General features: G+C 38.5%; 1 protein-coding gene across 5 annotated transcripts in view; it reads right to left on the bottom strand.

Annotated features, from left to right (window-relative positions):
* MIPEP (mitochondrial intermediate peptidase) overlaps window positions 1–13,396 on the bottom strand; it is a 231,029-nt gene that overhangs the window by 41,651 nt on the left and 175,982 nt on the right. For 4 of the 5 annotated variants that reach the window (XM_059684460.1, XM_059684459.1, XM_059684462.1 and 1 more), the window contains exon 17: window positions 995–1,116. The exons of the other annotated variant lie outside the window; for it this stretch is intronic. In XM_059684460.1, coding sequence (XP_059540443.1) covers window positions 995–1,116 — 122 coding nt within the window. The remainder of the gene's footprint in view (window positions 1–994; window positions 1,117–13,396) is intronic. 5 annotated transcript variants of the gene reach the window in all.

Here is a 13,396-nt window from a genome sequence, read left to right on the forward strand (position 1 = left end):
AGCAACAGGAGCTCTCCCGTGCTTCTCCAACCAATAAGAGCCTTGTGATGACCCTCTCAGGCCCTGCTCTCCCTCCTCCCCAGCCCCCATGTCCTTCCTCTGTTGTGGGGAAAGGGGTGGCATACTTGTCCCTAGATGAAATTTCCTGTGGGCTCATTAAAGCTCACCACATCCACTGGCTAATCTGATGAATTATGATCTGGGAGAGGCCAGAAGTCCCCACACAGATGTTCCCGTAGCCTTCTAGACAGAGCTGCAGGCTGTGTTGTCGGAATCACTGACTATCCCATGAGGACAACGATGAGGCAGGGCAGTGGAAAGCCATGTTGAGCAGGTACCCACACTGTCTGAGTGGCAACAGGTGGAGCAGTCCCCACAACCCCCCCCTTTTTTTTTAAACTTGTCACTGCCTTTAAAGGTGAAGGAAAAGTGCTCCAAAGTCAGGCAGAGGTTGAAGTTTCTAGAATAAACTGTATGCTAAGGTCAATAACCAAAGTTCCCAGTGGTGCTTCTCCCAAAAGGAGAAAATAACAAGTCCTTTGTTAGGCAATAAAGAAATGAGATGTTCCTCATGAGGAAAACTTTGGATGCTTGGCTGAAAATAAGGACACTTGTCAAACAGGAAGTACTGGGTGCAACAAAGGTACTGAAAACAGGCGAGGCTGGAAAACTAAGAAAACCTACAGGAAAGGATGAAGACAAAGCAATCTGGGCCCATTCTGTGCAAAGGCACAGAGCTCTCACATAAAGGGTCCCTATGGGCATGAGGGCAGAACGCCAGGCTATTAGCAGAGGGTAAGATAAGAAAGTTCAGAACCAGGCTCTGTCTCTGAAAGGGTCTGAGAGAGGTTTGGACTGAGTGATGACACTGCCTCAGAAAGATTTGTACTGTGTCCTGAGTGGCCGAGGAATCTCAGAGCCTGACTTTGGATGTAGTGAGGTGGGGGATTACAGAAGTTGAGAGGAACATTTTATGCCATACTCCCCTTATTACCTGTTAAAAGGATCCTGTAGGAAACATTCCTTCCAAACCATGGAAGCTACTGCCCTGGACATCAGGTAAGAGTAATACTTGGCACCATAGCCCACGAGGTGACTGAATCGCAGCTGCCAGGCCTGCCAAAACAGAAACACAGCACCAGGAACAATGAAGTCTCTCTATTTGCAAATGTTATGTATGAGAACACAATGAGAGCACATATGGAAATCTGCAAATGTTTTCATTTAAATTTCACCCTAGAGGGCCATGTCACTCACAATATTAATTTTTTTCACATTTAATACAGTTTTGAGGTGGACTGTTTCTCCTCAAAATTCTTATGTTGAAGCCCTAACCCAGTGGTTCTCAGCCTTCTGGCCCTTTAAATACAGTTCCTCATGTTGTGACCCAACCATAAAATTATTTTCATTGCTACTTCATAACTGTAATGTTGCTACTGTTATGAATCATAATGTAAATATCTGATATGCAGGATGGTCTTAGGCGATCCCTGTGAAAGGGTCATTCGATCGCCAAAGGGGTCGCAACCCATAGGTTGAGAACCGCTGCCTAACCCCAGAACCTAAGAATGTGACTATATTTGGGGAAGGGGCCTTTAAAGTGCTGATTAAGTTAAAAGGAAACTGTTAGGGTGGGGCCTAATCCAATAGGACTGTTGTCAGAAGGGGAGAGATACCAGGGAAGGATGCACACCGAGGAAAGGCGACATGAGGACACAGCAAGGTGGATGCGGTCTGCAAGCCAAGGAGGGAGGCCTTGAGGAAACCAATCCTGACATCTAATTGTTTTGCATGTTTGTCACTTCTGGGATTTATCTCCGTGACAGAAATGTAGAGAGAACAGCCCCAATGCAGTGGCAGAAGTGGTGATAATGGAGCAGGGCTGGACTTGGACATTGACTCCAGCCTGTCTGGAATGCCTGGTCAGCAGCGAAGAGGAAACTTCAGGTCTGGCACTGAGTGCATTCATTCTTTTTGAAGACAATGATGTAGTTATTAAAGAAAGGCCATGTGAGTTTTCATGCAAGAATGCTCTTCTCTGGAAAATTATTTTCCTATGAATACTGCTCTTTTTCTGTACCTAAAAGCTGAAAATACCTACATTCCGATTGGTTAGTAGGAGAAGGGTTCTCCAAGTGCAAATGCATAAACTACCATAGCATATGCATTCATGGTAACACTATTACAACAAAAGCTAGATTTACAAACACTATCCTTAAAATACATGTTTATGACTTTAAAATTTTTACTTTTCTGAAACAAACCTGACATGCAATAATCCACTTGTATTCCAATGTATGCTTTATCTGACATTCAAACTTTTAAAAAAATAAATTGAAGCCTAAGTTTTTTTAAACCAAGATAATCATTACATAATAAATCTTTTAACTCCCTAGAAAATAAAGTATAATTCTCACCACAAATCTATAAACTAGACAAGAAAATGCTACCTAAATTATTAAGGAGCAAATATTTACCGAACATAGATGGTTCCCTGATCACAGTGGTGTGGCAAATTTTAGAATATACTCTGAGTCCTACACCCATTTTAATGATGAAGTCATAGTGCTGATTTTCTCTAAGTGTGTCCCATACTTTTAGACAAGTATTTGCCTGGACTGGGCAAAGGAAGGCATGCCGGAACAGTCAGACTAATGTAAAACATGAGGGTACCAGGGAAGAGATAAATATCCTCATATCCACTACCCCCTTTTTACAAAAGAATATGATTAGAAGTAAGGTGGGCACCTTGCCAGTTGTGTCCTTGAAGGAAAGAGATGTGCCTCCTCCTCCTTGTCCTGCATCACATGGGGCCATCTGTGGAGGTGAGACCTTAGCAATGGGGGAGCTGAAAGTAGGAGTGTGGTCTCTGACTCCCTGTGGCCACAGTGCTGGGAGGCGTGCTCACATGGCAGCTATTCTGGGTCTGTTACAGTAACCAGACCAGGATCCTTTCTAATTCGCCTCAGGCACAGGTGCCACCACCATGCAGCACCATGAAAATATGAAGATTGGTGGGGCTGAAGCCCTTGAGGTTCAACAGTGGCCTTGCCCTGGCTGGGCTCAGAGAATGTGACTGCACATTCTCTTGCCAACAAATACCCTCAGGGAGCAGTGGAGAGCATGGGAAGATAGAGACAGGCTTTACACCGTTTGCATGCAAGTGGTAATTAAATTGAAGGCAAATGGCCAACGACTGACCATCTATGGATCAGATTCTGTTATAACAAACTTTGAATGACTAAATTTTTAGTCCAAGGGTGGGGTCTCTTGGAATTCATTTATCATCTATACACAGTTCTGTGTACTCTGTATTATTTAAAAAAAGGGATCTATGTCAGTTTTCGTGTTATGCTGGAATCTTAATGTACCACTGGTGATCTTTTCCATATAAAGCCATAGGCATGTGATTGTATCTTCTGTAATGGAATATAACTGGCTGCTTTAACACGATACTCCACCAATACTGGGTCTCATGCTCTTAATGATATAAGTCTCTCTTAGGGTGAAAGCCCCAAGGCTGGTAGCACAGTTAAGGGGCTCTGTCTTTGAAACTTTTCCTTCTTGGTGATCTGCCAGAACAAGTTTGGCAGCCTTTGCTGTAGTGAGCTGAGTTTAATTTTGTTTAGATTTGAGCTGAGTACAGTTTGTTTTCTCTTGAAAGCAGGCCTACTTCAATAATGGTATTTAATTTGAGCTAAGAAATTTCTAAGTTCCTTAGTTTCATCAACTTGTAACTGAGCTCCCACATAAACAGTAATAAAAATAAGACCTTTCAGAAGTGTAGAAAGAGACATCAGGATTTGTGCAATGCAGTGTCCTGAACTGCCACAGCGTCTGTCTTACACTAATGTCCCCACTTAGATACAGATATTTTAACAAAGTGCACACCTCGCTGTATCTTGTTCTTTAATTATAGGTTTGATTCCCATACTACTTCAAGACATGCCGAATAAATTATACCTTTCATCAGTGGTTTGTAAGTTTATGACAGACTACGAACTACAATTTCACTGCTATTTGACCACAAATGGCTAAATTCCTGCTAATTCAACCTAATATTAAGTTCTTGTTGCCATTTCACTCATTCATCAGGAAAAATTAAAGACAGAATTTCATTTTAAACTCTGAAATTATGTAATATAATTTCATCTTATATCTTCTTATTTTTAAATTGAAGTTTTCTTCTTCCTAAAGGGCATTTATCAGGTGGACAAAAGGTTTCATTCTTTCAATGTGCAATGTGTGGATGTGATCTCAAAAACAAAGAATTCAAGCACTTTTGCAGTTTCTCTTTTATTCTGTCTAGAGATGTAGATTTCCTAATCCTCACACTATTCCAAGACACAACTATTAAAAACTTCCCTTGAGTTAGATAATCTCCATGACTCCATATAAAAGACAAAAACATGGAGCAGGAGAAACAACATGGTAGGAACTCCAAGGATAAGGTAACTCGTTTTAGAACTCAGACAGGTGAGGCCCTTGGATGATTCATATTTGCTACAGCCCTTTTCCATTCACATAACTTTCCTCCAGCCAAATCCCAGACAGAACCAGGAATGGAAAGGTAGCAAAGTGGATGGTTACTTGCCAGAGTTGCCCCCCGTATCTGTGGGTGATATGTTCCCAGTGGGTTCCTACTAGTAAAACTGGGAATAGTATCAAACCCTATATCTACTAGGTTTTTTTCCTATATACTAGTAAACATTCCTATGATCAAGTTTAATTTATAAATTAGGCATAGAAACAGATTCACAACAAAAAGTAATAATAAAATAGAACAATTACAATAATATAATCAAAGTTATGTGAATGGTGAATTATTAAATAAGATAGGCTTACTTGAACACAAGCATAGCTCAACAGTCAATCTTATAAGCAAGATGGCTGCTAAGTGGTTAACGGGATGGTAGTGGACACATTGGACGAAGGGATGATTCATATCCTGGGCAGGACAGAGTAGAATGGCAAGAGATTTCATCACGCTACTCAGAACAGTGCTGCACAATTTAAAACTTATGAATTGTTTATTTCTGGAATTTTCCATTTAATATTTTGGAATACAGTTGGCCACAGGTAACTAAAACTACAGAAAGTGAAACCATGAATAAGGGTGGACTGCTGTATCTATTTCAGTTTTGAACCTAGAAGAGCGACTAGTACAGAGAAAGCACTCATAACTACATGTTAAATGCTGAATGACTCAATAACCATTTCTTTTAACTCCCAATAGCATATCCTTTCTTCATTTCTAGCTACATGTATATAAACACATTTACATTTAGCTAAAATTTATTTTAGAACGATTTTATCAGCGGGACATTATAAACTGCATGAGAACATAAATGACACACACTGCTTCCTTGGTGTTTGTCATACTGAACTGAAAGTTCCTTAAGAGCAAGGACCACGATGTTCTGTGCATGTCTATACTCTGCACGGCACCTGGAACATAACAGAATTCAACAGCTGTCTGCTGAATGGATGGATGGACAGAATGATAAGATTGCTGGAATGAAAAATGTATGAACACTACAGGATTTTTTCAAAGAGATGCTCAATGTTTCTGAAAGACAGACTTTTGAGTGAGATAAGCTCACGAATCATATCTGTATCACAAATAGGAGACTATTACTGAATCTCAGGGTGACTATTAATAGTTTTCTCAAAAGAATTCTTTGACTACATTAATTGATAGGTGATATAGGATTGGAGGCTAATTCTGGCACCAGATCTCCAGGTCTAGACTATGTACAGGATCTGTGTAGTGCTTCATAGTGTGCGATTTCAATCTCCTTCAAGCTTCATGGGCTAGCAGTACTGTACGTACAAGCTTATAAAGGCCTTTTGTTCAATATGTACCTGTTATAATTAGAATAACTTAATGATAGAAAAAAAAAGCAAATTCCTAAGGTAGTCTGTGTGGACGGACCATTTTGACTTTTCACATTCTCCATGTACAATACAGCTGATTGTGGAGTATCTCTTATGATATCAAATCTATGGCATCTAAAAGTGTTTAACAATGAACCACAATGGACAGTTGAAGCAGATACTCTATCTGCCTTCTGTTCATATTCTCTCTCTTAATATATTTATATAGGATGTCCCCCCAAAATGTATACACACATATTGAATAATTACAAAGGAAGTGCTTATTAAAATACATTTCATTTTCAAAATTGAGCTATCAGCTATAAAAGTGTATATATATATTTTTGGGACACCCTCTATTTATTCCATGAATTAATATAGACTAATATTTCTAACTTGGTTAAAACCCCTATTGATATTTTATCCAAACCCATGAAACAACAGTGACAAACAGGAATTCTCAATTTTGAATATAAAGTGGCTTTAGATATATCATAACTATTATGGTGGACATACTCTCAGGTGGTTTTTATGATCTTGTTTTCCTGTTCACACCTTGTGAAATCTCTCCTTATCTGTGGGCAGGACCTGTGCCTTGCTTCTAACCAATTGAGTATGGCAAAGGTGATGGGATATTACTTCCATGATTAGTTATGCTATACATAATGTCTCTATCTGGTTAGCAGACTCACTCTAGGAACCTTTTTGATAGCCTGATGAAGCTAGCAGTCATGTTTAGAAAGCCTGCCTGGTAGAGACCTGGAGGTTGCTTCTGGGAGATAGGGGTGTCCTGAAGTTGACATCCAACAGAAGATGGGGCCCTCAGTCCCACAACTTCAAAGCTATGAATTCTGCCAAAACCCTGAGTGAAGTAGTCAAGCCCTCAGATAAGAATATGGCCTGGCCAACACCTCGAATGCCTCCTGGGAACCACAAACAGTATGTAGATAAGTGATCTCTGACTGCTGATCCACATTGCTTTAAGCGACTAATACCATTATCTATTTAACAATATGAGATTTGTGTTCAGAAATACTATTAAGAGAAATAAATCCCTGAAAAAATAGGAAGGAATACCTATAGTTATAAAGTATACCTGGCGACTTCATGAAAATCTTATGAGAAAGATATTTTTATAAATATTTTATAAATATTTTAACAGCTTATATTTTACAAATAAACTAAAAAATGAGTAATTTGGTCAAGGCTAATGGCAGATTGTTAAGTAGCCCCTCCTCATTTCCCTCTTCTTCCTCTTAGAAACAGAATCACACTATTCCTCTACTAAATTTGAGCAAGACTTGTGATCATTCTGACAGATGTGGTCATCCAAATTTCCTTGAGGCTCATGGTGGTTATGCAACTATAGTTTTAAGCAGATGTGAATGGAGGTAATGTATCCTTCAAAAGAAAGCCTATCACCTTCCACATCCTCTTACCCCCTTCCTACTACCTTGAAACAGTGAAAACTGGAACCATCATGTTGAATCCTATATAATAAAGAGGTAATATGCACATTGACCATCACGCCCTTGTACATGATGGCCACCCCCATGTGGTCACAAGATGGCCACCACAAGATGGCCGACAGGGGAGGGCAGTTGGGGACGACCAGGCTGGCAGGGGAGGGCAGTTGGGGGTAACTGGGCCTGCAGGGGAGAGAGGACAGTTTAGGGGGACCAGGCCAGCAGGGGAGGGCGGTTGGGGGCAATCGGGCCGGCAGGGGAGCAGTTAGGCGTTGATCAGGCTGACAGGGGAGTGGTTAGGGGCCATCAGGCAGGCAGGCTGGCGAGTGGTTGGGAGCCAGCAGTCCCAGATTGTGAGAGGGATGTCCCACTGCTGGTTTAGGCCCAATTGCACAGGGATCAGGCCTAAACCGGCAGTCAGACATCCCCTGAGGGGTCCCAGATTGGAGAGGGTGCAGTCTGGGCTGAGGGACATCACACACCATCCCCCCCCCACCCACCGGCCATGGAAGAATTTCATGCACCAGGCCTCTAGTTCAAAGATAAAAGCCATATGCTGAGAAGCCACCAATCCAATAGCCCTATCTACTTACCTTTGTCTTTTTCGACAGAAGGGAAAAAAACTTAATTTAAGTAATTGTATTTTGAGGGTCTTTATCACAGCAAATTTCTGTGTACACAAACTAAAAATCACGTGGATCTACACATAGGAAACAGGATTCAAATTCAGGCATCTTTCTAAATTCAAAGCATTCTTGCTACTCCATATTGCATATCCTAAAGTATCTAATTATGTGACCTACTGCTTCCTACAAATGTGAAAATTAAAATAATTTTTATTTCAAATTCTTGTCTCCCCCAAACATATTCCTCAGCTACATTTGTGTTTATATTTGATACCTACAACTTGTAACTTACTTTCCACCATAGCAGCTTAAACACATAAAAAAACATACCACGTAGCTATGTTTACAGCTAAAAAGGAAGGTCCTATACAAGTGATGATTAAAGTAAGTATTATAAGTTCAGATGTTGACACTGCTGGACCTGAGGAAGCCTTCTGGGACCTGGGGATGGCTTATAGCTGACAGCCAGCAAGAAGATAGCTTAAGTATAATAATACCAATCCTAAGTATAATAGTAAGAGTAAGTTAAAATGTTAACACTGCTCTCCAATATGCAAAAATAGGTACCAGGCATAAAACCTTCTCCATATTACCAAACAAATAATTTCTAAAAATACCATGATGAGTATTTTATAACATCCTAATGACAACTAGGAAATATTTTCTATGCTAATGGTAGAATTATGGCCTAATTTAAGGAGACTGGACCCAGTCTTAAAATCATTCCTAACACACTGACAAATATTTCTAGGCAATTTAAATAGGAACATCAGACACACTGTTAATGATGAACGAAGTACTTACCAGGAGTACGTCTCCTTAGTATGCCAACCTTAATTGTTAATTTTATTTTATATATGGTTATTGGAAAAAAAAAAAGCTTTACAAAACAAAATAAAAACCCTGGAAATATCAGATTGTGTCTATCAAAGCTAACCTTTTAGCACAGCAAAGTTGTAAATGGTTCAATAAGAAAAAAAAAAAGATGTAAATGAATCAAGTGGAAATGCATTTATTAGATGAAACATGAATAGTCGATATTAAACTAATTAAATGAGGTAATAAACAAAAAGTAATAAGCAGGGAGCTGGAACGAAGACATGCTAGCTTTTATCATCCTAATCAAAGTTCCTTAAATACTGCCTTTCCCCTTGCTTGTAACATCTCAAAAGGCACATTTCTTTTCATTCAAAAGCAGGGGTGGGAACCTTTTTACTGCCAAGGGCCGTTTGGATATTTATAACATCATTTGAAGGCCATGCAAAATAATCAACTTAAATATCAAATTTTTAATTAGCCTGCTATATTTGGTCAAACATTTAATTTACTCACCCCTAATGCCTTGGTAGGGGCTGACCAAATGATTTTGTAGACCTTATATGGCTGAGGGCCAGATGTTCCCAACCCTGTTCTAAAGGAACCAAGTAATGAGGACTTTCACAAGCAGTTATCTAGACTTACCAAGAAAAACAGTGGGAGGACTCAAATAAATAAAATTACAAATGAAAGAAGAGATTACAACTGATACCACAGAAATACCCAAGGTCATAAGAGACTATGAAAAATTATATACCAAAAAATTAGATAACCCAGAAGAAATGAATACATTTTTCCAGAAACATACAACCTACCAAGACCGAATCATGAAGAAATAGAAAACCTGAACAGATCAATTACTAGTAAGGTGATTGAATCAGTAGTCAAAACTATTTCAACAAATAAAAGCTCAGAACTAGATGGCTTCACTGGTGAATTCTACCAAACATTTAAAGAAAACTTATACCAACCCTTTTCAAACTTTCCCCAAAAAACAGAAGAAAAGGGAACCAAACTCTTTTTATGAGGACCGTATTACCCTGATACTGTAGCCAGACAAGGAAAGTACAAGAAAAGAAAATTACAGGCCAATATCCCTACTGAACATACTGGTAGATGCAAAAATCCTTATACACCACTATTAAGTAGGTTTTATTCTAGGGATGCAAGAATAGTTCAGCATCCCCAAATCATTTTTTGTGATACACCATGTTATCAAAAAAAAGAGATAAAAACATATAGCCATCTCCATAGAAACAAAAAAGCATTTGACAAAACTCCACTTCCTTTCATGATAAAAACTCAATAAACTGGGTATAAAGGGAACGTAGCTCAACATAATAAAGGCCACAAAACTCAGTTGCATTTCTATATATCAACAATGAACTATCAGAAAGAGAAATTAAGAAAATAACCCAATTTCAAAAGCATCAAAAAGAATAAAATAGTTAGGAATAGATTTAATCAAGAAGGTAATTTAATCTGTACACTGAAATATATAAGACATTGATGAAAGAAATCAAGAAGCTACAAACAATTAGAAAGATGCCGGAAGCCGGTCCATCCTTGCTGCTTGACACAGTCGCTGCAGGATAGAAACATCTGCACAGCATATGTTTCAAGGGACCTGGCGTATATAGCATACTGTTCTTAATATGTTTGCTCCCCTTAGCACTGTGTGTTTTAACCAAGGTCACCTCTCCGAGAAAGGTTGTTTCCCCAGGTAGGGATTTTTCCCTGAAGTTAGGGAGGGGATGAAACTCCTTAACTAAGTGCCAGGCGGGTAGTTAATCAATTTAACTACAAACAATCATGCTTAAACTACATAATCTTTACTCCCTGGAATGGAGATAAGAAACGCCCTAACCTTTGTAATAGAAATTGACAAGATTAAAATCAACTGGTATAAATACGGATGTAACAAGACAATAAACAGCAGAACCTCTCTGGAGATCCAGACCAGAACTTGGCTGGAGATCTGGGCTAGAGATCCTGGCTAGGCTGCTGATCAACTGAATGCTGTCTCCGTGTCATTCCTTCTTCGCCGACTCCGTCCACACCTTTGGGGACTCCTGGACCTGCTGGGGTTGGACCCCGGCAGAAAGATACCATGTTCATGGATTGGAAGAATTAATATTTTAAAATGTCCATAGCACCCAAAACCATCTATAGATTCAATGCAATCACTACCAAAATTCCAATGGTATTTCCACAAAATTTTTAAAAAATCCTAAAATTTGTATGCAACCATAAAAGACCCTGACTAACCAAAGCGATCTTGAGAAAAAGGACAAAACTGAAGGCATCATGCTTCCTTATTTTAAACTCTACTACAAGGCTATAGTAATCAAAACAGTATGGTATTGGCATAAAAACAGACACACAGGTCAATGGAACAGAACAGAGAGCCCAGAAATAAACGACACATATAGGATCAAATAATTTATGACAGGATAGCCAACAATAGTGAATGGGGGAAAGGATCATTTCTTAAATAAATGGTATTGGGAAACCTGGGCAGCCACATGCCAAAGAAGGAAAATGAACCCCAATCTCACACAACCTGGGAAAAGAATATGTACCTCTTTATATCATGTGCCTATGACAGTGTGCTCAATAAATATTCATAAAAAGATGATAAAAAGAGTAGAAAAATTAGAATCAAATTACTATAACTTCGATACAATTGACATCTAAAAGTCCAAATTCTTTTTCTAACCGTAACTAGCTTCAATAATCACTAAAATTATAAATATGTCAACAAATAGGTAAAAAATAACTAATTAATTTACTGACCATACATACACACATCTGAATTTCTGAAGTGACAAAATTAAAACTGTTACTAACTTTTATTAACTTCTCATAGAATTAGGCTAAGGTACACTGGTAATACTGAAGAATGCATGACTCTAATATTCATAATATTTTATCCCTGAAATTTGGTGTCTGCACAATAATATCTTCATTTACCTGGCTTTTACCTATTAACACTTACCTAATAACTTTAAATGACATTTACAAAACTTCATTGGTCCAAATAGTTGCTACTTTCAAACTATTTTCTAAAATTCACATGGCACAAGATCTCTCCATATCATGAAACAGTACATTCCATTAACTCTCATTTATGCTTTCTAAAATGCACAAAAGTTATACACGTGCAATTAGGAAATATGTCTTATTAAGGTAAGATAAAATTGAATTAATAAAGATGGTACAAAACACCTTCCCCTCCAGAAATACATAATAACTGCCTCCCTGCCCTCTGTGTAATACTATGAAGGTATTCCAGAAGTTTATTAAGTAATAGCCTATTCTGAAGTGTAGCCTAGGGCTTGTGATAGTATGTCATCCGCAGGTCATGTTACTACCTGTATTTTGTACAGAGTAACTGACAAAAATAAAATATGTGACTGATCCACTGAAATTACTAGTGTTGCCTGCTTTCTATCAACATGTCATCAATCCTTCCTGATTATCTCGTCTGAAGAATTTTCAAAATTCCTGATGCAACAGCTTTTAGCAATTTCTTACAAAAAGAGAAACTGCTATAGTTATGGTTGAAACATCTGGAAAACCTGGGTAATGCCAAAGAGCACATATTCTTGCAATTCAAAGCGTTAAACATAACACCATTAGTTAAAATTTGTAGTCATTATAAAAATGCAACACCTAAGTATTAGTACAACTCTTCATATAAATATAGTATCAAATTGCATTATTTTGCAATATTGTAATAATAGTAGCTATATATAGGCCTTCTTATTCTCACATCTCTTAAATTGAAAGTTGAGAGTGTAATCTTCAAAAGGGACAGCTGTGAGTGATGGCTCATTAAGACTGACAGGAACTAAAGGGCTTGTATTTCCTTCTAAATCTATAGGTTACTACAGTGATCGGCAAACTCATTAGTCAACAGAGCCAAATATCAACAGTACAATGATTAAAATTTCTTTTGAGAGCCAAATTTTTTAAACTTAAACTATATAGGTAGGTACATTGTTATTAACTTAATTAGGGTACTCCTAAGCTGGCCTTTGCTAAAAACGTCCTCAATCTGATTGAGGTACGTTCACTGAGGTCGACTCCTTCCAACTCTCCCATCCACACTCGTCTTGTATACTTGTTTTGTCTATCTCCTTTCCGAAAATCGACTTCTGTGCATGGGCCACGAAGTTTCAATCGCACTGTACATGCGCGCCTGCACGTGGTATTTTGTGAAAGAGCCATACTCAAGGGGCCAAAGAGCCGCATGTGGCTCGCGAGCCAAGGTTTGCCAATCACTGGGTTACTAAGTTCAATCTTATAGCCAGAACACTCTTTTGAGGTAAGCTGATCTCTAACTTGTACAGCAACTCAATCTCCTCCTTCATGCAAAGCAGTAGAGAGCACATCAGGTGTGACTCATCACGCCCTTCCTTCTTAAGGCATGTCATCATTTATTCTTTTTAAAAAAAATCAGACAAAATTCACATATCACAAAATTCACCTTTTTAAAGTGTATAATTCAGTGACTTTTAGTATATTTACAAAATTGTGCAACCATTAATTCTTATCTTATTCCATAACATTTTCATCATCCCCAAAAGCAGCGGTTCTCAACCTGTG

This window comes from Myotis daubentonii, chromosome 2, assembly GCF_963259705.1.
Source record: "Myotis daubentonii chromosome 2, mMyoDau2.1, whole genome shotgun sequence".
Classification (NCBI taxonomy): Eukaryota; Metazoa; Chordata; class Mammalia; order Chiroptera; family Vespertilionidae; genus Myotis; species Myotis daubentonii.